At 43.3% G+C, this 21,278-nt stretch overlaps 1 protein-coding gene across 1 annotated transcript in view; it reads right to left on the bottom strand.

The window, feature by feature from the left end:
• syn3 (synapsin III) overlaps positions 1–21,278 on the bottom strand; it is a 119,626-nt gene that overhangs the window by 83,345 nt on the left and 15,003 nt on the right. The window contains exons 2-3 of the mRNA XM_086201089.1: positions 20,027–20,478; positions 9,431–9,488 (exon numbers count right to left, since the gene is read on the bottom strand). Coding sequence (XP_086057215.1) covers positions 9,431–9,488; positions 20,027–20,418 — 450 coding nt within the window. The 5' untranslated portion in view covers positions 20,419–20,478. The remainder of the gene's footprint in view (positions 1–9,430; positions 9,489–20,026; positions 20,479–21,278) is intronic.

Below are 21,278 nucleotides of genomic sequence, written 5' to 3'. Positions count from 1 at the left end.
TGAAGCAAATAATTATAAGCTGCTCTGCACTGAAGGCTTCAACAAGCCTCAGCATTCAAAAGTGCCAACTTGATGGTTGGAGATGGAGGCAAATCCTGCGGGTGACCCTCTGCTCAACCCATTCTGACAATTTACACAGCAAGTCAAGTCAATTTCTATCTACACATTCTAATATAGCCAATATCTTTTGAGACTTAAAGCCGACTTCGTCAGGCTTTTCACTGGCTTTCATCTCCATGAAAAGGAAATATTATCAGCACTATTCTGCGAGAGATAAATTTCCCTTTCATCCAGAGCTGTAGCCCATGTCAACTCTGTATGGGGGAGTGAGTCAAAAAGGAATGTGCCAATGTAACAAAACTAGGGGTTTTTCTGCCAAGAAAAAACACCCACCTCACTCTGAGTGGAAGAGCAGGGGCGAGTAAATGCCATCTTCTTATTTGGGGGGACAAAGAGGCGCCACTCACACTCAATGTGCCTCAAGGACATGCACTTGGCTTCTTTCCTTTTCTCAGCTCCTCTTTAGTGATACCCTCCTCTGAAAGAAACATCTGTGTACTCAGCAGCACATGGCTTGCCAATGCTTAAATACATACACTCTTACATGTGCAACACACACATCAACACTTCATCTGCCAAGCAAATCCAATCCCCAACACAGGATTGACTTTCGCACCGGAGTGGGCAAAATGTTTGGTGAAAGCCAGGCATTCCACGCTGCCTGTGATTGGCTGGTTGTGGAGGAGAGTAGCACTAGGGGCCCTTATCATTGGGTGGTAATGGATGAAGTGGCTAGTGTGGGGTGCAGGTCCAGAAGCCAGGACGGGAGGCTTTTCGCAGCGCCATGGTTACCATCATGGTAATACATTCAGACACTTGGATCAGCTTTTGCTCTGGGAAAGGAAAACAGGAAGTGATACACGGGACAACTGGCTCCTGAGCTGGTTCTTCTCACTTGTTGACCTAAATTCAGGCTGAGTTAACAAACGTTTTCAGCTGACCTGTAAGGAGGAATCAAACCGGGAGACAGCCGGCCCGTGAGAGTTCATCAACCTGAAAGCAAACATTTTCTTCAAATTTCTTCTTCTCATAGATGACGAACGTTCACCGCTACCTCATTGCTTTATTTGTTGTAATTACAGAAAACGTAGCACAAACGTAACACAACACTGCACCAGAGGGATTTTACGGACTTGATGAGCTTTGCAGAGATCTACACAGACGGTACTCACATGGACTGTAATCTACAGTGTCTCCTTCCTCAAAGTATTTCAGGTTGACAGTTAAACCTATTTATCTCTGCACGAATGTGTGAACTCTGACCGCCAAGCTGCCATGTCACAGTGTGGGCAGTACAGTAAACACCACTTGACAGTAGCTCATCTGGAATCTTTTAGTATTTTTAGATTTGGACAAACAAACCGGTGCTCCTGAGGTTCAGGGGGGAGAAGGTGCCTTTCCTAAGTGACACGACCTGTCAACAGATCTTTTGTCCTGTGGCAAAAACAAACTGGAAGGACTGATCAAGCTGTACTTGTGTTACACTCAAAACAACACAACGCCCATGAGAGGGGCAACAATTGACGCTGCAGGGATTATTATCGTTCTTCTTTTTAGTTATTTTAAAAGGTAAATGGACTACATTTACATTGTGCCCTCCTGCCTATGTCAGAAACCGAGCTATCGATTAGTTAAAGCACTTGCAAACACAAAGAAAAAAATCACCGCATGTGCATGGTCCTCTGGTTTGTCCTTACAGCTGGGTGATATGACCAAAAAATGTTATTAAGATTAAAAAAAAAAAAAAAAAAACATTGGTCAATACCAATATTAAAGAGTGTAAATTAAAACTTTCAGAGGATAAACGGTCAACCTGACTTTTAGATTAAAGAAATTAAAATGTCATTTGGTCAGGACCACTTTCATCAAAAAGACAACTTAATTGCCACTTGAGTCAGTTTAATTTAGCACCGCGGCTCTGTTGTAGGACCTCCTGCCCTCCATTTGCATACATGGAAAGCCAAATGCAGAGAAAGCAACCAAGACCACCCCGTGAGGAGTAGAAGATCATCAGCAGTACTGACAACACAGGTGACATTGATAAAGTCGGAGGCAGACTGTAAAAGGGGGACAGACTAAGGCGGCTTGAATGACGTTTGCCAACTGAATGCATGAGAGGCGATACCTGGGTCTACCTGATTGTGCGCTGACATAAAGGTTGACTTCACTGGCTACCTGAGCTCCATGTAAACGCTACAAGAGCGCTCCGACTGTAAAAATTACACAGCCTGTGTTATAGTTAACGAATGCACAGGCTCACGGGTCAACGCGTGAATAACATTATTAGGGAACATACTCGCAGGATATGTGCTGACAGTTGGGTACAAATTCCTAGTGAACCTGTTCGTGCAGCACTTTGCTTCTAGATCAGCAACAGCGCATGTCCAGGTGAACCAAAATGGATGCAAACTTCGATGAGAAGTTGTGATAAGAAACTAGTGGCAACCCACAACCATCAGATTCCCTATCAAAAAGACAAAGCACATCGTCTTCTTGCATGTATGTGGCCGTATGTTGTAATTATCTAAATCTAAGTGCTAAAACCAGCGATGGGTCTGGACATTTTTGTGTGCATTCATTATTTTCATCTTGACAGCAACAACACCATTGCGTCCCAGCCACAATGGTTCCTCCTTTGTACAGAGTATTATACAGCCGTCCCAAACCGCAAGAATTCAAGGGATTGATGTTGATGATGTCCAGCTGCATAAAAGTAATAATGCAGTTCATATCACTCACTCGAAAATGTTTTTGTTGGTAACTGTGGTGGGTTGGCCAACTTGATCCCGGGGTAGCCGGTACTCAACAAAAATGTAGCTGAGCTGTAAACCATCAAATCAGTTTTAATAGTTTCAGTTGAGGCTGTCGTGATCGTGTGCACACGATCGTGATTGTGAGTTCAGAGATGAAAGCAGCTGAAGGTCAATCGCCTCATCAGTGAACGCAGTTCTAGAATCTGGTGCTTGTCGTGGAAGTCGTGGCTGAGTTTGTTCAGCGTAGAAGGAAAGGGAACGCTTCTGTTATTCTCCTTCTTATTCAACTCTGGTTTACTGAGCAATGTATGGATCTGTCTTCGCTCAATAAAATCTTAAACTGGCACCATCCTGCTTAAAAATTTCCATGACTTTTCCACGTCTTTGATGCATGTTTTAAGGACAAGACATCCTCTAGAAATGCCTGTGGAAGAGTGTAATCTTCAAAAATCAGTGACGAAGTCGAAGTAAACATGCTTTAAAATGCAATTTCTCAGTTGACTTTAACAGTCACACTCACTCTCTTAAATGTCAACAACTTATCCAAAGCCATTTTTGAGTTCAATGACTTTTTCCAGGCTTTCCAGACTGCGTAAACCCTATAAATGCCAAAATTAGACAATTTTCCATCCAGTGGAAACATTGAACATTTTAATACATCTCAAAATATTGCAAAAAAAATGTTTTTGCGCTTTTTGGAAAAAGCTGGTTTATTGATAAAGGATGAATGTGAATGACTGCAATGGAAATAAATAAAGCAAATCAAGGACTCAATCCCATGTCAGCTCATCTATGGAAGCTTCAGTGGATAAGGTACAAAAACAACCTTCGGTGTGTTTACAGTATACAACAATTACATCTTGCAAACTACGATAACATCTCGGTGAATGGTCACTCCTCCTTCAGCTCTATAAACGCCCCTCCGCTGACCACGCTTCAATGAAAGGTCTATTTTTCAGTTCCCAGAAGACAACCAGCTAACAAAGCTTGTTTCAGCCACATTGTGTGGTTTTACTTCACCTTAAAATAGATGTTCCTGTGTGACACTGAGTGCTTCTTTTATTGCTTCAGCAAACCTCAACCAGGCAAAATTTGGATCCAAAACAACTTTCAATTGTTAAACTCTGTATGGCGCTTTTTGTGCTTCATGCTTACTGGCGAATAAGGGCGTGCAAAAATAATAAAAAAAGAAGTTGTATGAGTTGTGTGCTCAACTGCTGAGGGAGAACACATTGCCCTGATTTGATTTTTAGTTGCATTTCAGATGATTCTTGATAAGTCACATACTGATGCCACCGGTAGATCCGAAGTACAGTAGACTATTCATGTGCACCACAGAGAGACGTATTCGCCACTAATCACTCCCACCTTGTACAACAGTGTAATACTCCAGTGAGGAATTAAACATTGAAATCTAAGACAGATGCAAAGGTACCAGGAGTCTTTGGGGCACCTGGACCAGTCAAAACCAAATTATCCATCTTGAGCGAGTTCTGAACAGATGCCCTGTGTCACGGGCGAATAGAAGCCAAAAAAGGGTACGCAGCCAAGAGCCTGCGAGCTGCCATGACTGCAGAGGAAAGGAGCGTGGACAGCACTGAGGTCATATGCCTGCTGAGCACATGGTCCAGCAAACCTGAAGAACTGCCCCTTGTTCTTTCCCAAACAGGCCTCCTCCATGTTAACAGCCTAATTTGTCCGATTGTGTAAAATCGCAGTGTTTATGACAAACAGCCAGTTCCTTTGGCAGCATCTCGCCCTGTGTCATCTTTGATTGCAGCTGGGGAATACTGTTTTATTTTGACATTTTTCTTAATTATGAGGAGCACTATCCAGAATTCTAAATCTCTGGGTTTGAATGGAAAGCATGTGTGGTAAGATAAGAGATGGGTTGAGTCAGAGGGCTGAATAATCTTCAGCCACCTGCTGTGAGATAAAAGTCCCGAGAATGAAATGAACACACGAGTGAGTCACAGGCTGGGGTCAACATGAAACTAAGAGACATTTGAAGGAAGATTTACCAAGCAGCAGCCTTGCTCCTCCCTTGCAGAACTAAAGCTAAAGCAGCATCGCCAATACCTCTCGCTTATGCCTGCATCTCCAAGGTTGCCAATGGGTCAAAAGAAACACGTGACACGAAGCACTACAAGATGTCTTCTTTCATGATCTTTTGGGATACCGGCTTTCAGAAAAGTTCAGATATCTTAAAGTAGAGGTACTCTAAGTGGTTTGACGACGAAACATCCAAAACACTGAGTTTATGAGTAGTTTTGATGGTTTGAAATCTTCCCATCTTAAGGATTTAACCTGCTTTTTTTTCCTCATCATGTCAATTAATGGTTTGATTTTTAAGCCGAAAACTAAGTTTCACTTTTATAAGGAATCGTGCACTGGGTTTTATCAGGATACTCTAGTAGTTAATAAAAGGAAGAGATGAATATCAGAGAAGAAACTGTATGACTGGACATTCTTTGTGGATGTCATGATTTAAAGGGAGTCACAGGATCGTGATTAATGAGCACTGGCTAAATGTAGCTGCCCATTAACTCTCCTTAGAAACAATAATTAACTGACATGGGGAGTGGAACGTGGGCCAGGAAGAACCCATTAAATCTGGCAGCAGATCTCTTTGGCATTGTGGAAAAATGCATCTTCTTGTACATTGGCCTGGGTGGAGGTTTGCACTCTACAGAGCCCTTCTAGTTTTTATTCTGTTTCACCCTGGACCTCTCAACATACCTGGCTGTGTTCATTTAGATTCATGTCTGTTTTCTGTTTTTTTTTTTTACATCAAGGGTCTTCTTTTTATTAGAAACTTAATAGCGGAGAAAACACCAGTAGTGCTCCCACGCGCATGTGTTTAGTGGTAACAAAAAAGGAGTTACCCAGTGGACACAGAACCTCAGGCGTCTGCCAAATGCAACTTCAAAGTGGGTCATGTAAATGGTTGGAAAGGCAGTAGTGGCAGGGCAGCTTTATAGCCCTGACAGATATCAAGTCGAAAAAAATCAGAGCTCCTCTTTGTCTGCAGCAACAAATCATGACCCGTCCGTGCTTGACCTTATATAGCAGCGAAGAGGAGAGTTTTCTTAGTTTGGGGCTCGCAAGCGTTGGTTAAGAGAGCTAATAAAAGGAAAACCTTTGTGCAGGACTCTGCTAGCGCCTCCTCTGGTCAGTCGGAGAGGAGAACTGAGGCGGGTAGTGGGATCTTCCCACGGGCCTTGTCCCCCTGGTTAAACTCCTCTCTGTCAGGTGGGAAGATCTAAGCGACGATTAAACGCCATGAAGAAAGCATGTGGTGATCCAGAGTGGTGCGAGGGTGGAGCGGCGACCAGGACAGCCTGGTAGGGTGAATCAGTCAGAAACACACAGGGGTATAATTCACTGGCATGCTGGTACCAATGCTCACGTTTGAGAGTAAAAAAAAACAAAAAATAAGAATTCAGATTTATCAGTAAGTATGACAATATATGAACTAAAATGCTCATAAGCACTGCAGCAAGTGAGAGGATTGGGAACGCTGGCTCAAGACTTCAGAGGACGATGTTGTTACTCTGCAGTGAAATATTCTGATATCAGTGTAAACTCTAATATTCTCCAGATATCAGTAAAAGTAGAGTTCAAATGTATCAAAAGTAAAAACACTAATAATCAAAAATATTACAATGATATCATAAATTAACTACTTCACTGACGCGTACACGTGAGCAGCACTTTAATGTTAGCATAAGGCTAATTTCACACAATGCTGGAGTGTAGTCAGCTGCAGCTTTGAATACATTAGAGGTGGAGCATGTATTTTACGTGGAAAGTATATACCTCATATTAGCACATACTGGCCTCCTAACGCACCTGTGAAAGGCAGATGTCCACCAATAAAACCAGCCGACCTGATGTCAATCATGCTCCATCCAATTAAACAGGTTTGTTCTATAATGTATAGAAAAGTAAAATGCTAAATTTTTCCTGGCCCTTTTAAACAAGTGCTTTATATCAAAGGCCACTATGTTGCAATGCTTTCTGGGTAGAAATGTTAAAGGTTAACAAGAAAGTGGGACTGGAGAGAGTGTGATGGGCCTCTGGTTTTATTGTCCTCCCCTGAAAGGGTTCGTCTCAGCATGTTGCTAACTTTTCACACAGAGATAGGGTTTCCGTCGTCCTGAGGCTCTCAGCAAGGTGCAAAAATGGAGAGTCGAGCTGCTGAAGGCAATTAGCCACTGACTTGTTAATGTCAATTCAGAGGGCTTCTGGGAAAGAGGGGATGCTCAGATCAGGTCAGATGAAACTATAGCTGAGCTTTTGGGCGGCGGCGGGGGGGGGGGGGGTAGCTACAGGGTGTAAAAGCCATTACGATCCTCCTTAAGGGGCCTGATTAACTCACACATTCTTATTGGGGTTCAATAGCTGTGACACTGCAAGATTAAAAAAAACAACAACACTTCTGTTCACATTTCATGAAAAAAAAACTCCACGTAAATCTAAACTCCAGCCCCAAAGCCTCCCAGAAAGATGATTATGACCACAACAGTAGAGAGTTGAGCAAACAGGCTATAAAATCACCGGTCCAGTTTTTTGTGGTCCCTTTTTCCTCCTCTCATAAAAACCCACCACTCCATTTCAAAGAAAGCCCCAGTTACAACAATGGCTTACAGATGTATAAGCGAACGTGTACTTGGGGTAAATTAGATGTTATTCTCACACTGTAAATGTATGTCTAGACTGACTGTATGGACACATTGCATACGCGCTGGTGCAAGACTGCAGCATCATGCTACACTACAGAAACAGTTTGACACTTTGGGAAACTCTTGAAACACTTAGCTTAGTGTGGACAGAAGCAACATAGCATCACCAGCTACGTTTTGGCTAACAACAGTTTATCTGCTAGGGATGGGAACGACATGGGATTCTGAGAGTCGATTGTCCCGGCCCATGTGTCAAATTGTGTCAAATTGTCAGCCTTTAAAAAAAATATATATATATGTATATATATATATATATATATATATATATATATATATATATATATATATATATATACAGTACAGTAAAAATGAGAGACTTTTGCAAATATAAAATTCAACATCTTTCTTCAAAAAAGGCAAGCTTTAGTCAAGGTTTTACTGAGGTAGAACCGTAACATTAATTTCCCATAAAAATACATTAAAAAAAATCACGTTTTAAACTGTGTTGTGCATTAAAAAAAACAAGACAGGGGCATAAGCGCTCTTATCTGTGGGTTGTCACTTTGCTTGTTTGCTGTGCGGAGTCCTGCAGAAATAAAACTGAAAACAGACAGTCGGCCCATTTTATTGAAGATATTTAATCCTATTTCATTGGGGAAAAAAGCGGTACTTCACGATGCTTTTTAAAAAGGCAATGTAATAACTCGAAAGACGAAATGCAATTTACAAATAGACATGAAAATCCCACAAGCCCCGCCCCTGGCATTTTAACTCTTTTATGGGCGGCATGGCTCATGGGTTGAATGGCCGTCTAGCAACCGAAGGGTTGCTGGTTCGATCCTCGACCCCGGTGACCACGTCAAAGTGTCCTTGAGCAAGATACTGGACCCATAATTGCTCCTGATGAGTAGGTTGGCGCCTTGCATGGCAGCCTCCACCATCAGTGTGTGTGTGTGTGAATGAGATGACACTGTAAAGCGCTTTGAGTGCCGCTAAGGTAGAAAAGCGCTGTATAAAATTGAGTCCATTTACCTTTTTTTTTTTTGTCAAGGTGAGCACGTGTCGATGGTTGGCCGTTTTGTCAAAAAAAAAAAAAGCCCAATCTCTACTGTACACCTACCAAAATATTTCCGTGTGTTTCCACAGACACAAGTTTTGTCAACTGCCCTAAAACCTGAAAATAAGTTTTTGCAATTTTATAGAAGTACAGAATAAAATGCAAAAATGCTTTAGACCAAGGGCTAAGGGTGGTGCAGTGGTCAGCACTGCCGCCTCACAGCAAGAAGGTTCCAGGTTCAAGCCCCGGCTGGAGCACGGGATCTTTCTGTGTGGAGTCTGCATGTTCTCCCTGTTCCTGTGTGGGTTCTCTCTGGTTCTCCAGCTTCCTCCCACAGTCCAAAGACATCAAGAGGGGACGAGGCTGATTGATACTCTAAATTGACTGTAGGTGTGAGTGGGAGTGTGAATGGTTGTCTGTCTGTATGTGTTGACCCTGCGATGGACTGGTGACCTGTCCAGGGTGTAACCCCACCTCTCGCCTGAAGGCTGATGGGATAGGCTCCAGCCCCCCCCCCCCCCCGACCTTCAACAGGGTAAGTGGTAACAAATGGATGGATGGATGAATTTGGACCAAGCCGGATTAGCTGTTTCCTCTACTGCCACCTGTTTGCTTGCTAATCTAAGCTAGGCTAAGCTAACAGGCTCCTGGTTACAACTCTGTGACACACAGAGAGTGATAGTGAACTCGTTGGTCACGGAGGGTGATAAAATTGTAGATGAAATTTTTGCTCTTTGCTCTTTCTAAGTGTGTTATCATTTCTGTAGTTCCTTACCTACAGGTAAGTGGGGTTTATTTCTTTTTTATTTTCAGGCAAACAGTAAAATCAGACAATTTCATTTACATAGTCAAAATTCATGTTAAAGCTTTCATACCTGTTCCACCCGAATCTCGTACTCTCCATTCAGTTTCTTGCCTCTGAAATACTTCGCCCTGCAGGGAAACAGAAGACAGAATTGTTTTCTATTTACAGTAAAACATTTTTATCTAAGTACCGTTATGTGCCCTCCTGGAACAACAGTATTGTGTATTAGATTATGTGTGACACACTCCCAAGAGTCCCAGTATGCTTTGTTTATTTCGCTGAAGGAGAAAGTTCAATAGACCTTCCAAAATACCTTGCGAGCAGGCAAAATAATGACTCATATTTTCCGTGATTACAGAACCTGACCTTGTGGGGCTTCAAGTAAACAGAATCCCCTGGCAAACAGGAACTGGTGAAATAGGAGGAGCGTTTCATAAAGTGCACTCCTATTGAAAGATGTTTTCTACTTTTAGTAACCATGATTTTGAGGTCGTGCTCCTGCGCAGCAAAACATTTGATCGGTGTGTATTCAGCTTTTTGTGTCATAAATGTTCCCTCGTCGCTACTTTTATCAGATATTACCTCATTCTAGGTCTGTTGGGTTTGTGTGAGGCTGAGCCACCGGGCTGGATTGGGGGGGCATAAACTGGAGTTCATGTCATGGGTTCCTCTCCTGATTATCTTGGGTTTTATTGGCTCGTCAGCATGCAGCATGAACAGAACTCATAAACTGAGCACCTAAATAATATGATTACTAAGGATATGATGAGATGTCACTACCTGTCTCCAGGTGCTAATGTGAAAGTGGGTGTGGCCTTGATGGAAATTGCCCCCCCCCCCAACAAAGCTTTAACAAACTGTATGGACCCCACATGACTGGAGAACATGAAGCAATCACACACGATCTCTCCTTCTCTTGGTTGCATTTTTTACTTTGTCGCTGATCTCCGTTGCAAACCAGCAGTTTGACCAGCAGTTTGACTCGAAATAGAAAGAAACACAGTGTTTGCTCATAAAAACTTTGTCACTCATTGTAAAAGAAAAGTAGCTGGTGGGAAACCATTTTTCCACTCACACCTCATTTCATGAAAACTTCCTTTCATAATTTAAATGGACGACAAACCGAGCAAGCAAGGCTGTTGTTTTGGTACTAAATTGGCCAAACATATCAAAACCTTTTTTTTTCCCCGCTGTCTTTGTCTTTTTCAAGTCCAGGATTTATTGCTTCTCTACAAATAAAATTAGTGGCTTTTAAGTTCACCACCGGTTTGTGATTGTTATCGGAATGATAAAATGTCGTTTGGGAATAATTTATCTGTTTGAAAACACAACATTCTAAATGACATAAGATTCAGGGGATTTTTCAGCCTCTACAATTGCGGTCGTATTGTTTTGTGGTTTTGGCCAAGTTGCGTCCCAGTGCTCTGTGGGTCTCAGTGTTGAACTCTCACCTCTCGCAGGCGTGGGACACTTAACAATCTGTCGAGGGCTTGAGGCTGAAGCTGTGAGCGGCCGAGGATCTGGGCTACATGCTGGAGGCCCTCGGTTACTGGGACAGGCTGTTTGGGATTTAGAGCGCCTCTCGACCTGCTCACACCAAAACCCATTTTCCTTTTTCCACATTTTTCTCAGAGCCTCTTGCAAAACATTTTCCTCCTCCGCGTGTATCCCCCATGTCCGCCTCTTCCCCAGTTCTTTTAGGTGCTATTCATTAACCTTCATTATGGTCACCGAGAGGAATCTTGGTCCTAACATTTCCCAGCTGTTGAACCTTTAAAGTTTTGGGTCCTTAGCTGTCTCATTCTCTGTAATCTTGGAGGCCGTGAATCTTCAGCATGACTGACCTACATACTAGGCATGCAATGCCCCCCGTCACCCTGGACCACCACCATCACAGGGTAAAGTCTGCAGGCTCGCTGGCTGCAAATGACAGGATAAAAATCTTGCAAAACATGTCGTCACTCTAAGTGATCAATGTAATTTGAGAATTTGCTTAACATGTGATCAAATGTTAACAGGTCCGGACTTTCCCACTCACAGTTGTCCACACACACACACACACACACACACACACACACACACACACACGAACACTATATATAAACAACATTTCTGCAACTATGAGAACAAGTTCTTTCTTTTGTGTACCACTGACATCAAGTGTATGAGTCACGTATGTGGACTAAACAAATCGCCTCTTGTGTTTTGTTTTGTTTTTTTTCCATTCCTGCTTCTATTTGTGTCTCCTCTGATGTCGTGCCAAACGCTGCCGCGTTCACATCTATACTGGCCACATATTTTCAACGTGAAGATAAAATTCCACGTGTGCTCCTCATGTGTTGGTTTAGCTCAAAAGGGCGCAAGGTTACTGAGAACTTTATCTATTAGACCACAGTGAAGAGGGATCGTGTAGCTGCTTGTGGAGGATAGCGCACATCGAAGGGTCAGTATGAGCTTGATGTACCATCTGACCAACTGTTTACACTGAGGCACTTACACCATCCCAGTTAGCTGAGAAGACCCATTTAGTAGCAGAGTGGCAGGTTAGCCATGGCGTCAGCTATAATGGGGGTGGTCATTGTAAATGGAGGAGAGAAAAGCGGTCAAAATGGAACAAACCCCAGTCAGAACCTGGCACACAGCTGGGCTGAAGGGGTCAATGTGTCTGTTTATGAATCACCTGCAATTTTTCTGTATCAGCCTCAGAAATGTTCGCCGTTAAACACCGGAATCAATTTCTCCCACTATTGTTTCATCCATTTACGCGATCAATTTCGTTGCAACCTGTAAAGTCACACCACCACTGTAGTGGCAGAGGTGATTTGACCTCGTAAGGTTTCACAAACCGTCTTTGCCGGCTTCAAGCTGCGCATTTGTGTCAGAATTCTTAGAGGAGACACAGGCGTGGTTTAGGTGCGGTGACAGCTAGAAGAAACTGCCCAAAACAAGAGCGAGCACAGATGCCGCTACAGCTACTTATTCGTGTCAGAACTGGAGAGTATTTCTTCCTCAGATCACGCATGTTGGAGACATCAATCAAGGTGTTTCTTTTAGCGACTTCTACCCATTGGCTTCGTCTTCCCTGTCAGTTCACTGATCTGATTGGTTGAAGTTAAAAGTCTTTGTCTCTGTGCATGGATATGATGAAATTTGCCTCTGCATTAAACTCATTCTCTATGGAGCAGGCAGCAACTGCGTGCAGCGCCTGGGGATCGACTCCAGATCTTTCTGCCAGCCCCTCGGTCAGGGTTTGTATGAAATACAGCTGGATGTGTTAAGCCAGTTTTCTGGAGGATGGAACTTCACTCTGTCACCGGAGAAGGTTGACAGAAGGGACAAAAACGTGCTGGTAAACAGCACCATTCATCAAAACCTGAACATACGGTGTGATGGTGAGGCACAGCTTTGATGTTCATCTCACAACATGAAATTTAATCCCTCCACATGCGGCGTGGCGCGAGGAAAGGTGCGTGGAGAAGTGAAGCCTTTGCCAGGGACGAGCTGGATTGAGCAATCAGTTGCTCGTATCATTTAAAACACGGAGCAAACACGCTGACAGCTACTTGGCAAAAGGTCTGAGCATGCGAGGGAGTGAGAGACATGGGGGCAGAAAAAGAGGGATTGTTGGTGGTGGCGGTGATGCTCTTAGAGACTTCGCCTCAGCGCTGTGTACGGCTATTGTACGACCGTCTTTGCTGGAGGCCAGGCCTGTCAGGACAGAGCTGCGTTTCCCCAGAGACCCCAGCCTCTCTGCTGGAATGCCCAGGAGGAAATTCACCCCTACCCCTATCCACCCCTGCACCAACTACTGGTCTCTACTCTATTAATCGTGGTCTGAAAGTTGCTTTTGCATTACTGAATGATTACGTTCACATGCTGTCCAAAGGGACATTAAGAGAGTCTAACTGTAACAAACACTGATCCAGAAGTGATCACCAACTGCTCCCAACTCAGGATCACCACTGAGGAGAAGGGCTAGATCTCCTGATTCAAAGTCATGAGCTATAAATACACCCACCAGCCAAATCATTGAATCCACCTGCTTAATACTGGACTCTACAGGACCTCTGAAGTTGTCCTGTGCAGTCTGGCACCAAGATGTTTGCAACAGATCCATTTTTTTTCATTATTTTGGGAGACAGGTGCTCCTCTGTTGGATCAACCCAGATAAGCTATCCTTCACTCCCACGAGTGTCATCAATGATTCTTGGGTACCAGTGACCTGGCACTAACCGCTGCACGCCAGGGACACACCGCGAGCTCTGCCTCGTTCATCTAGCCATCAGAATTTGCTCCTCGTCAAGGAGAAATTAACACGCTGCCTTAGAGATCCCTCACCCTCACAGACGTCATTCTAATGAGATAATCAATGTTATTCGCTTCAGTTAAGTTTTTTACTTGTCATATCGTGGAGAGACAACAAAGAACTAATTCATTATTTAATACAGTTGTACTTACTTATTTACTACTACTTTATTACAAGGAAAACAATAACAACCAGGGTAGAGGAGGCACGCTCAGTGTGTGTCTGCTCAGTGGCTCACAGTGATTCACTCACTTTCTCATCAGTGCCATCACTTAAACTGCCACTGGAAAATGTTACAGACCCAGACATCTCCGTGTTTTTCTGTCTTCCAGCACGACTGAGTAGCGATAATTTGGTTCATGGTTGATGACAGGATGAAACCAGCAAAGTGATCTTGGTGGTGCGTTAGCCGGAATGAACTTACAGTGACGCAGGTTTACTCCAAAAGAAGGCGCAGAGATCAACGAGTCGATGGTTAGGAACTGATTTACAGGGATGTTGCATGAATTCTGGTATGACCTCTCACACTGAGATCATATTTCAAAAGAAATCAGACCTGGATCTGGTTTAAAACCACATAAAGATCTGAATCGGAACAGAAAAGTCTGATTCCAAACAGATCCCAGCAACCTCTGCCCGACGCAGCCTGTGATGCCACATTGATGTTGACATTTGGCCCTTTTTGATGAATTTAAAGACTGCCGTCCTGTTTTGCAGCGTTGTGAAAGCATAGGAATTCTTGAGTTATGGCCAACACAAGGTTTTGTGAGGTTACAGTGACCTCTGACCATCAAATTCTAATAAGCTCGTCCTTGAGTCAGAGTGAACATTTATGTCAAATGTAAAGGAACTTCAGGATGAGTTTACTCCAGATTCAATAGTTTTGCTGGCTGCTGTGACCGCACTTCAAATGTTTGAAAAACACAATGCATCTGTCCAGAGAGCGACTGCTGGAATATTTATGGGCCACATGACAGCATCCAAACTACATCTGGGATCACTACAGGCCCATAAAGTCAATTAGAAATTTGGCCAGTGTGGCTGAAGCTTATAGTGTAACATTTACTTTGCAGAAACACAGCCAAGACATTTCCTAACGTTCTTTTATCAACAATGAGACGACTCGCTTGCCTACAAGCAGGTTTCGTATTGTCCTTAAAGCAAACGCTGTGACAGAAAAAGCCAACACTGTGACACAGACACGTTGCCAAAGCAGCAGACAAATATTTGGCCCTTTTTCTTTTCCTTTTTTTTTTTTTTTTACGAGTTGCACTTGTCTCATAGGGTTGAGCCAGCTTTAACCATTTAGCTGCTGCTTCCTGGTCTCCCTTAACTCAGATTTAGATTTTTTTTTATGACAAAACACCGCACATCATAAAGTCAACATAATACAAGCAGTACCGCAAACTCTCTCAGCTAACATTTGTCACCAACATCTTGAATGCAATAACGATCTTGAAGAAAACTGTATTTTAACAAATATCCAAATGATATTCATTCAGGGTTTTGTTTTGTTTGTGTTTTTTTACAAGTACAAGGAGGTATAATGGAGTCTCCCCACATGTTAAGAGGAAGTAGAACGAAAATGGAAAAGGCAACAGGAGCTGGCCCTGTCATGCAGTACCTCAAATGACCACTAGATGGTGCTTTGCAAAAACCATGGTTTGCATTGATGTGCTTGACTGACTGAAGACTGAGTAGCAAAACCTGCTGCGCTACGGCTGTTATTAGTATCAGCTAACTCGCAGCTAACCTTCATAATAACAGCTGCATATTGATCTTTTATTGTAGCCTATTAGCTGTTATCTTTCTCAAATTCAATACATTTCTCACATGATACTTTAATTTCACCCAAATACACAAAAACTACATTGGGGTGCTCGCACAGTTTACACTGCATTCAATGAGGAAACATCGACGCTGTTAGCGGCTTGAGCAGCACCTTCTCAGGTTCAGTTTCAAGAATGACCATTGCTCACACAACTTCTTACTTATTTCAATAAGAGTTTTTGCTTCATTCAAACTGAACCCCAACACTGCCACTCGTAGGAGCATCATGTGAATAACCACGACTGATGTGGCAGACCCCCGAGGTTTAATCCATGAATAAGAGGCTGATAAAACCTTCTCAAAAGAAGCTCAATCAACAATGATGCCCCCTAAACAAAAGTGGGGACCAAGAAAGCCACCCCTGCATATAACTGCACACTGATCTATTTTTATTTTAAAGGGGAACAAAGGTGATCAAATTGAAACAGAAAGATGGAGGTGAAAAAGACAGATGAACTTAAGTCATTCATTACTTTCATCCACATGAGGACATTTCAACCTTCGTCTTCTGTAAATGTGAAAGAGTGGAGTCGTAGCACATCTGCAAACGGCAGCGTTGGAACGAATAGCCTCAGAGGCTGTCAAACACCGCCATCTGCTGGCTAAAGCCATTCACTACTACACATACACACAAGAGTCCCTGTCGGTCTTTAGTTGAGCTACAGCACCACTTTGTGGTCAACTATGGAAATGGTTTGAGATTCAGCTCAGCTCAAGTCCATTTGAATCTGATCCCCAAAAAATGTTTTTGTAATATTTACATGTAAAATCAACCTTTATCGACTAAGGTCCATAAGAGCAGGACAATCGTGGGTTGTCAAAAGGCTCCTATTCAAACAGGCTCATAATACAGAGTACACACAGTACAAGTACTGGAAGTACTTGACATTGCCTCTTTGTGCTTCTTTTCTGTTTGAAGCACACACAATAATATACACCAGCCGGATGATTCAATATGTGTTTTTCTTTTGATTCTGTGTTTGTAAGACTCTTTTGAATTTGTGGGAAATGAGCCAAAAGTGTAGAAATTTGCATTTACACCTCTGGGACTTCACCACAGAACAACCGACTCTCTGTCTCACTTTCAGGCAGCTTTCTTCTAAAACAAATGAGGAAGTTCCAGTGGGCGTATTTAACAATTAACATCTGACATGTTATATCATCATTTTTTGGGTCTTTTTCTTCCTTGTTGTAATGAAAGGCCCAAACATTATGTACTGTCTTAAATTCTCCCTGACTGGCTCTTCCTGTATTATGGAGGCACAAAAAAGTGACACAGCGATAGGAAAAAACATCTTTGTGAGCTTTGTACGGACTTGAAATGCAGAATACACTCATATATAATCCAGTATTTGTCATTTGCAAAGAAAAAGTTCGATAACCTTTTTTTTTAAATTTAAAAAAACCACACATTGTGCAAGTGCAAAGTATTTTAGCTGGTATAAAAGAAAAGATAAATATCACTTGATGTCCATCCATCCATTTTCTACCTCTTAAAGGTGGTGGGGGGTGGAGCCTATCCCAGCAGCCTTCAGGTGAGAGGCGGGGTTCACCCTGGACAGGTCACCAGTCCATCGCAGGGCCAACACATAGAGACAGACAACCATTCACTCTCACAGCCACACCTACGGTCAATTTAGAGTATCAATCAGCCTCGTCCCCTCTTGATGTCTTTGGACTGTGGGAGGAAGCTGGAGAACCAGAGAGAACCCACACAGGAACAGGGAGAACATGCAGACTCCACACAAAGATCCCCTGCTCCAGCCAGGCTCGAACCTGGAACCTTCTTGCTGTGAGGCGACAGTGCTGACCACTGCACCACCGTGCCGCCCTTGATGTAAATCATTCTTCTGTTTTGGGATGTGGGAGATGAAAAGTTTGAAATGCCAAAATAAATAAAAAACAAAACAATAAAATGACTCATAAAGGCTCATCGACTGTGCACTCAGGCATGTTGGAAGTAGGCAAGGTAATTTTATTCACGGCTTGAAGTACAACTGAGCATTGGAAAAAGGCCTGATCTCTTTACAAGCTTGGCATTGGACTGATTCTCTGTTCAGGTTTGCAGCAACAGCTTTAGTCAAGAGTCCTTCAAAAACATTACTCTCTCTATATAAAAGGAACTGAGTTTGTTTAGTACCCTCGAGAGGCCGAGCCTCTCAGATTCTGGATGATCCTTCTGACGATTCATTATAGAAAAGCCAGGATGTGAAGAGGAACGAGCCCTTCTGGGACCTTACCCAGACAGATTAAAGAAGAGAAGCTGCTCCTCTTTTCAGAAAACTGAGAGCAACCTTGGCACTTTTGGCATAGTTGTCAGCGGGGCGCTTTAATTTAGCCATCATCTTCAGGCCTCTGCTGCAGAGCCTCAGGCTACGCTACCTAAAGATCCCAGGCTAATTCTCCAGATCAATTGATAGGGATGCAACCATCTTATAACTGCATCAACAAGGTCGATCTACCAGCTAATGTCTGATTTAAAAAAACAAATATTCATGAAACAGAAGAGCGGTTTCATTGATTCTGCTAGATAAATATGATAAACTGAGGGCCACAGCTCGGAAAATCAATCCGTCCACGGCGGCGGCAGCTCAGAGGGGATATCAACAAGCACGGCTGTGTTGTGGGTGAACGATTCACCTACAGTGTCTCTCCTCATCAAAGCTAATTTATGTTTCTGTCAACTTTGGAGCCAAGGACTTGTTCCCATGACAATCTGTAATTCAGTGCTGAGAGATTTACCTCACACAAGACTGCAAAGACAAGAAGGGCTTTCATGAACAATGAGGAGCCCGACTCCTTTGACAACAGAAGCTGAGGAGCAGCAGCACTAATAAGCTAAGCCACAGTGCTCATTTGCTAATGAATTTTCATGGCACTAATTGGCTTGTGGCTCCAATGAATAATTTAAGATGCCACCAGCACTGAGGTGGCCCCCACACCTTCAACTGGGGGGCCGTTCATGTGTCATGACAGGAGAACAGCGGGGACGACACATTTTCACGGGCAAACTTGGAGGTTAGGATCTCTATGTGGTCCCTCCATCAGAAGCCACAAGGATTTTATCATCGGATTTTGGTTTATTGGCAATAATAAGATGTGGGACGAACAAACGTGTATGAGATGTAAATGTCTTGTTCAGAAAAAAATAAACACTACTTTTATCATTTCTGAGGAATAAATGCAGTTACTCGTGTGAGATGTTGTATTATTCCTAGGGATGGGAATCGAAAACCGGTTATGGTTGAGAACCGGTTCCCAGTGTTTCAATTCCTTGGAATCATTTGCCAATTTTGCAAATTCCCTCATCGATTCCAGTGGGTGCGAATGAGGTCATCATTCACCAGTGCAGCCAGCAGGAAACATGGCGCCCAAGCGGAACAAACACTCGAAAGTTTGGTTACATTTCAGGAGAAAAAATTACAACAGTGCAACTTGCAGAACTTGCAAAGTGGATATTTCATCAAAGGAAGGAAATACGACCAAAATGCAGAAACATTTGCACACACATCATACGATAACGTTGAATGAACGTCGCGTTTTCGATCTGCTCCGGAGTGAACCTCAGCCCGGCAGCAGCGGCAACGTTAGCACATCCTCTGCTGTTAATACTGCAGGAAATACACCAACCGAATGAGAATCGATGACAATCAATAAAGAACCGAATCGTGAAGCAGAATGGAATTGGAAAAATCCTCAAATCCCATCCCTAATTATTCCCACTCTATTCGTTTTCTGCAACCATAACTTCCAAAATCTTGTTGTGTGCTTCCTACATTCAGCAACATCTAACTTCTAACTTCTAAATGGACAGGGCAGCAATTACTTAATATGGGAAGACTGTCAAAAAAAAAAAATTGGGTTGTAATCTAAAAAATTGCATGATTAAAAAAAAATTATGGGCAGAAATGGACCTGGCCTATCTCATAAGATTTAGCTTGCTCCAGCAAACACACAGATATAAGGTTTAAAATTTTGTGACTTGTGATGTGGGGGTTATGAGCATAAAGTGCCTTAAAGTTTTGACTTTGCTTATAGCACCACCTAGTGGATGCCATGTGTTTTTTAAATTTTTTTTTGCATCTGAGGTATGTGCAGTGGACTGTACCAGTCGTCCCAGTTTCACCGCCAGAGCTTTTATGGTTTAGGCTGCAGTATCCATCGTTCAATGAAAGAGAAATAATCTGAGCCATTACAGAAGGCTTCCTATCAACACCGGCGCTAAATCAAATTTGCACTCATTTCCTGTAGGAGGAGTTTACTCTTTGAATGTGATGTCACATGAGCGCGATCAGGTCCAGCCCTTCAATAACAGTAAAAAGTTGTAGGTTTTTGGGTTGACACAACGTCAAGTTATTACCATTTCCTGTTTGGTATGATGACATAAGTTGCCATAGCGTTCAACACTGCTGATGTATATTAAGACCACATGATGTACAATACAGAAAGCTGAAGGACACCGTCATATATGGCAGCTTCCTAATGACTAGGGGTGTGCCAGATGGGCAGGGGTATCAGAGGTCCACTCACCAGTCTGTGTGCTGATCATCTATGACCAGCAGGATCTTGGGCTTGCGGATGACAGGCTTGGGGGGCTGACTGCTTCCTGTTGAGCCTCCCTCAGCAGATGTTGCCGCCGCCGCCGCCGCTGCTGACTTGGCATGAGCAGCAGCTGCAACATTCTGGGCCATCTGGGCACTCTTCACCACGCTGGAGAAAGAGCTGAGGAAGCTCCCTGTTCCCGGAGCTGAGCCCTGGGTCTGGTTCGGGATGCTGGGGGGCTGTCGTCTCTCTGTGGCCGGGGAGGCAGGAGAAGACGTAGATGAACCTGGAGGGGTTGGCCTCTGGAGGTCCATCATGTAACCGTTGGGTAGGTTGGCCACAAAGCTGCTGTCTGACAGGCGCCGGCGAAGGTAATTCATGATGACGGGCTGGTGGGTGGGTCAGGCCAGAGGAGGTGAGGAAGAAGAACTCCTGATGTCCTACAAGGGAGGGAAAATTGTTCAAATTAAATTGTTGCAGAGTGTTGAAGCTGCAGCAATCATTTTTGATTTTGGTCAAAAATGACTCCTTGCAGTATGAAAGAGGTTTATGATGATGAATCCATCGAGAATTGTATCACACTGCAATTCCATTTGGTTCTACAAGAACTTATAGCATCTTTCAGCTCAATGGGTTTACAACCAGCAACCATTCTGGGTTCCTCTCACCACATTCTGATAAAAGCCCTGAGGTTACATACTACAGCATAAGTCCAGGATAAAAGGGAAGAACTAACAGTTAGGAGCCGTGTGCTGTCCAACAAAGTTGGGAGAGATCACAACGAAGCTGGAAGGAGAGCCATGATGATGAAACCTTTGTAACACAAACCCACAAAGATGAGTCCAAACGGATGCTCTTTTTGCTCAAAGTATGCTTTGCTAACACAGTTTTGTGGTACACAGCAATATTGTGCTTACAACATTTTGAAATTCCCCCATGTTAGGATTTTCATCACCACACATAACTGAAATATCTATTCTAATCAAGAGAGGAATCAACATCAGAATTTACCAGCATGGCTCAGTGGTAGAGTGGCTGTCTAGCAACCGAAGGGTTGCTGGTTCGATCCCCACTTCCCCATTGACCATGTCAAAGTATCCTTAAGCAAGATACTGAACCCCTAATTGCTCCTGATGGCCTGGTAAACCATCCAGGGTGAACCCCGCCTCTCGCCCAATGCCAGCTGGGATAGGCTCCAGCTCCCTCTGAAATTTTCTAACTTTTCCAATTTAATCTTTTT

Source organism: Aulostomus chinensis, chromosome 4, assembly GCF_037954235.1.
Source record: "Aulostomus chinensis isolate RoL2024-O1b breed Wild chromosome 4, RoL_Achi_v1.0, whole genome shotgun sequence".
In the NCBI taxonomy this organism is placed as follows: Eukaryota; Metazoa; Chordata; class Actinopteri; order Syngnathiformes; family Aulostomidae; genus Aulostomus; species Aulostomus chinensis.
The sequence above is the reverse complement of the archived record's forward strand: the minus strand, read 5'-3'. Positions and strand labels throughout refer to the sequence as shown.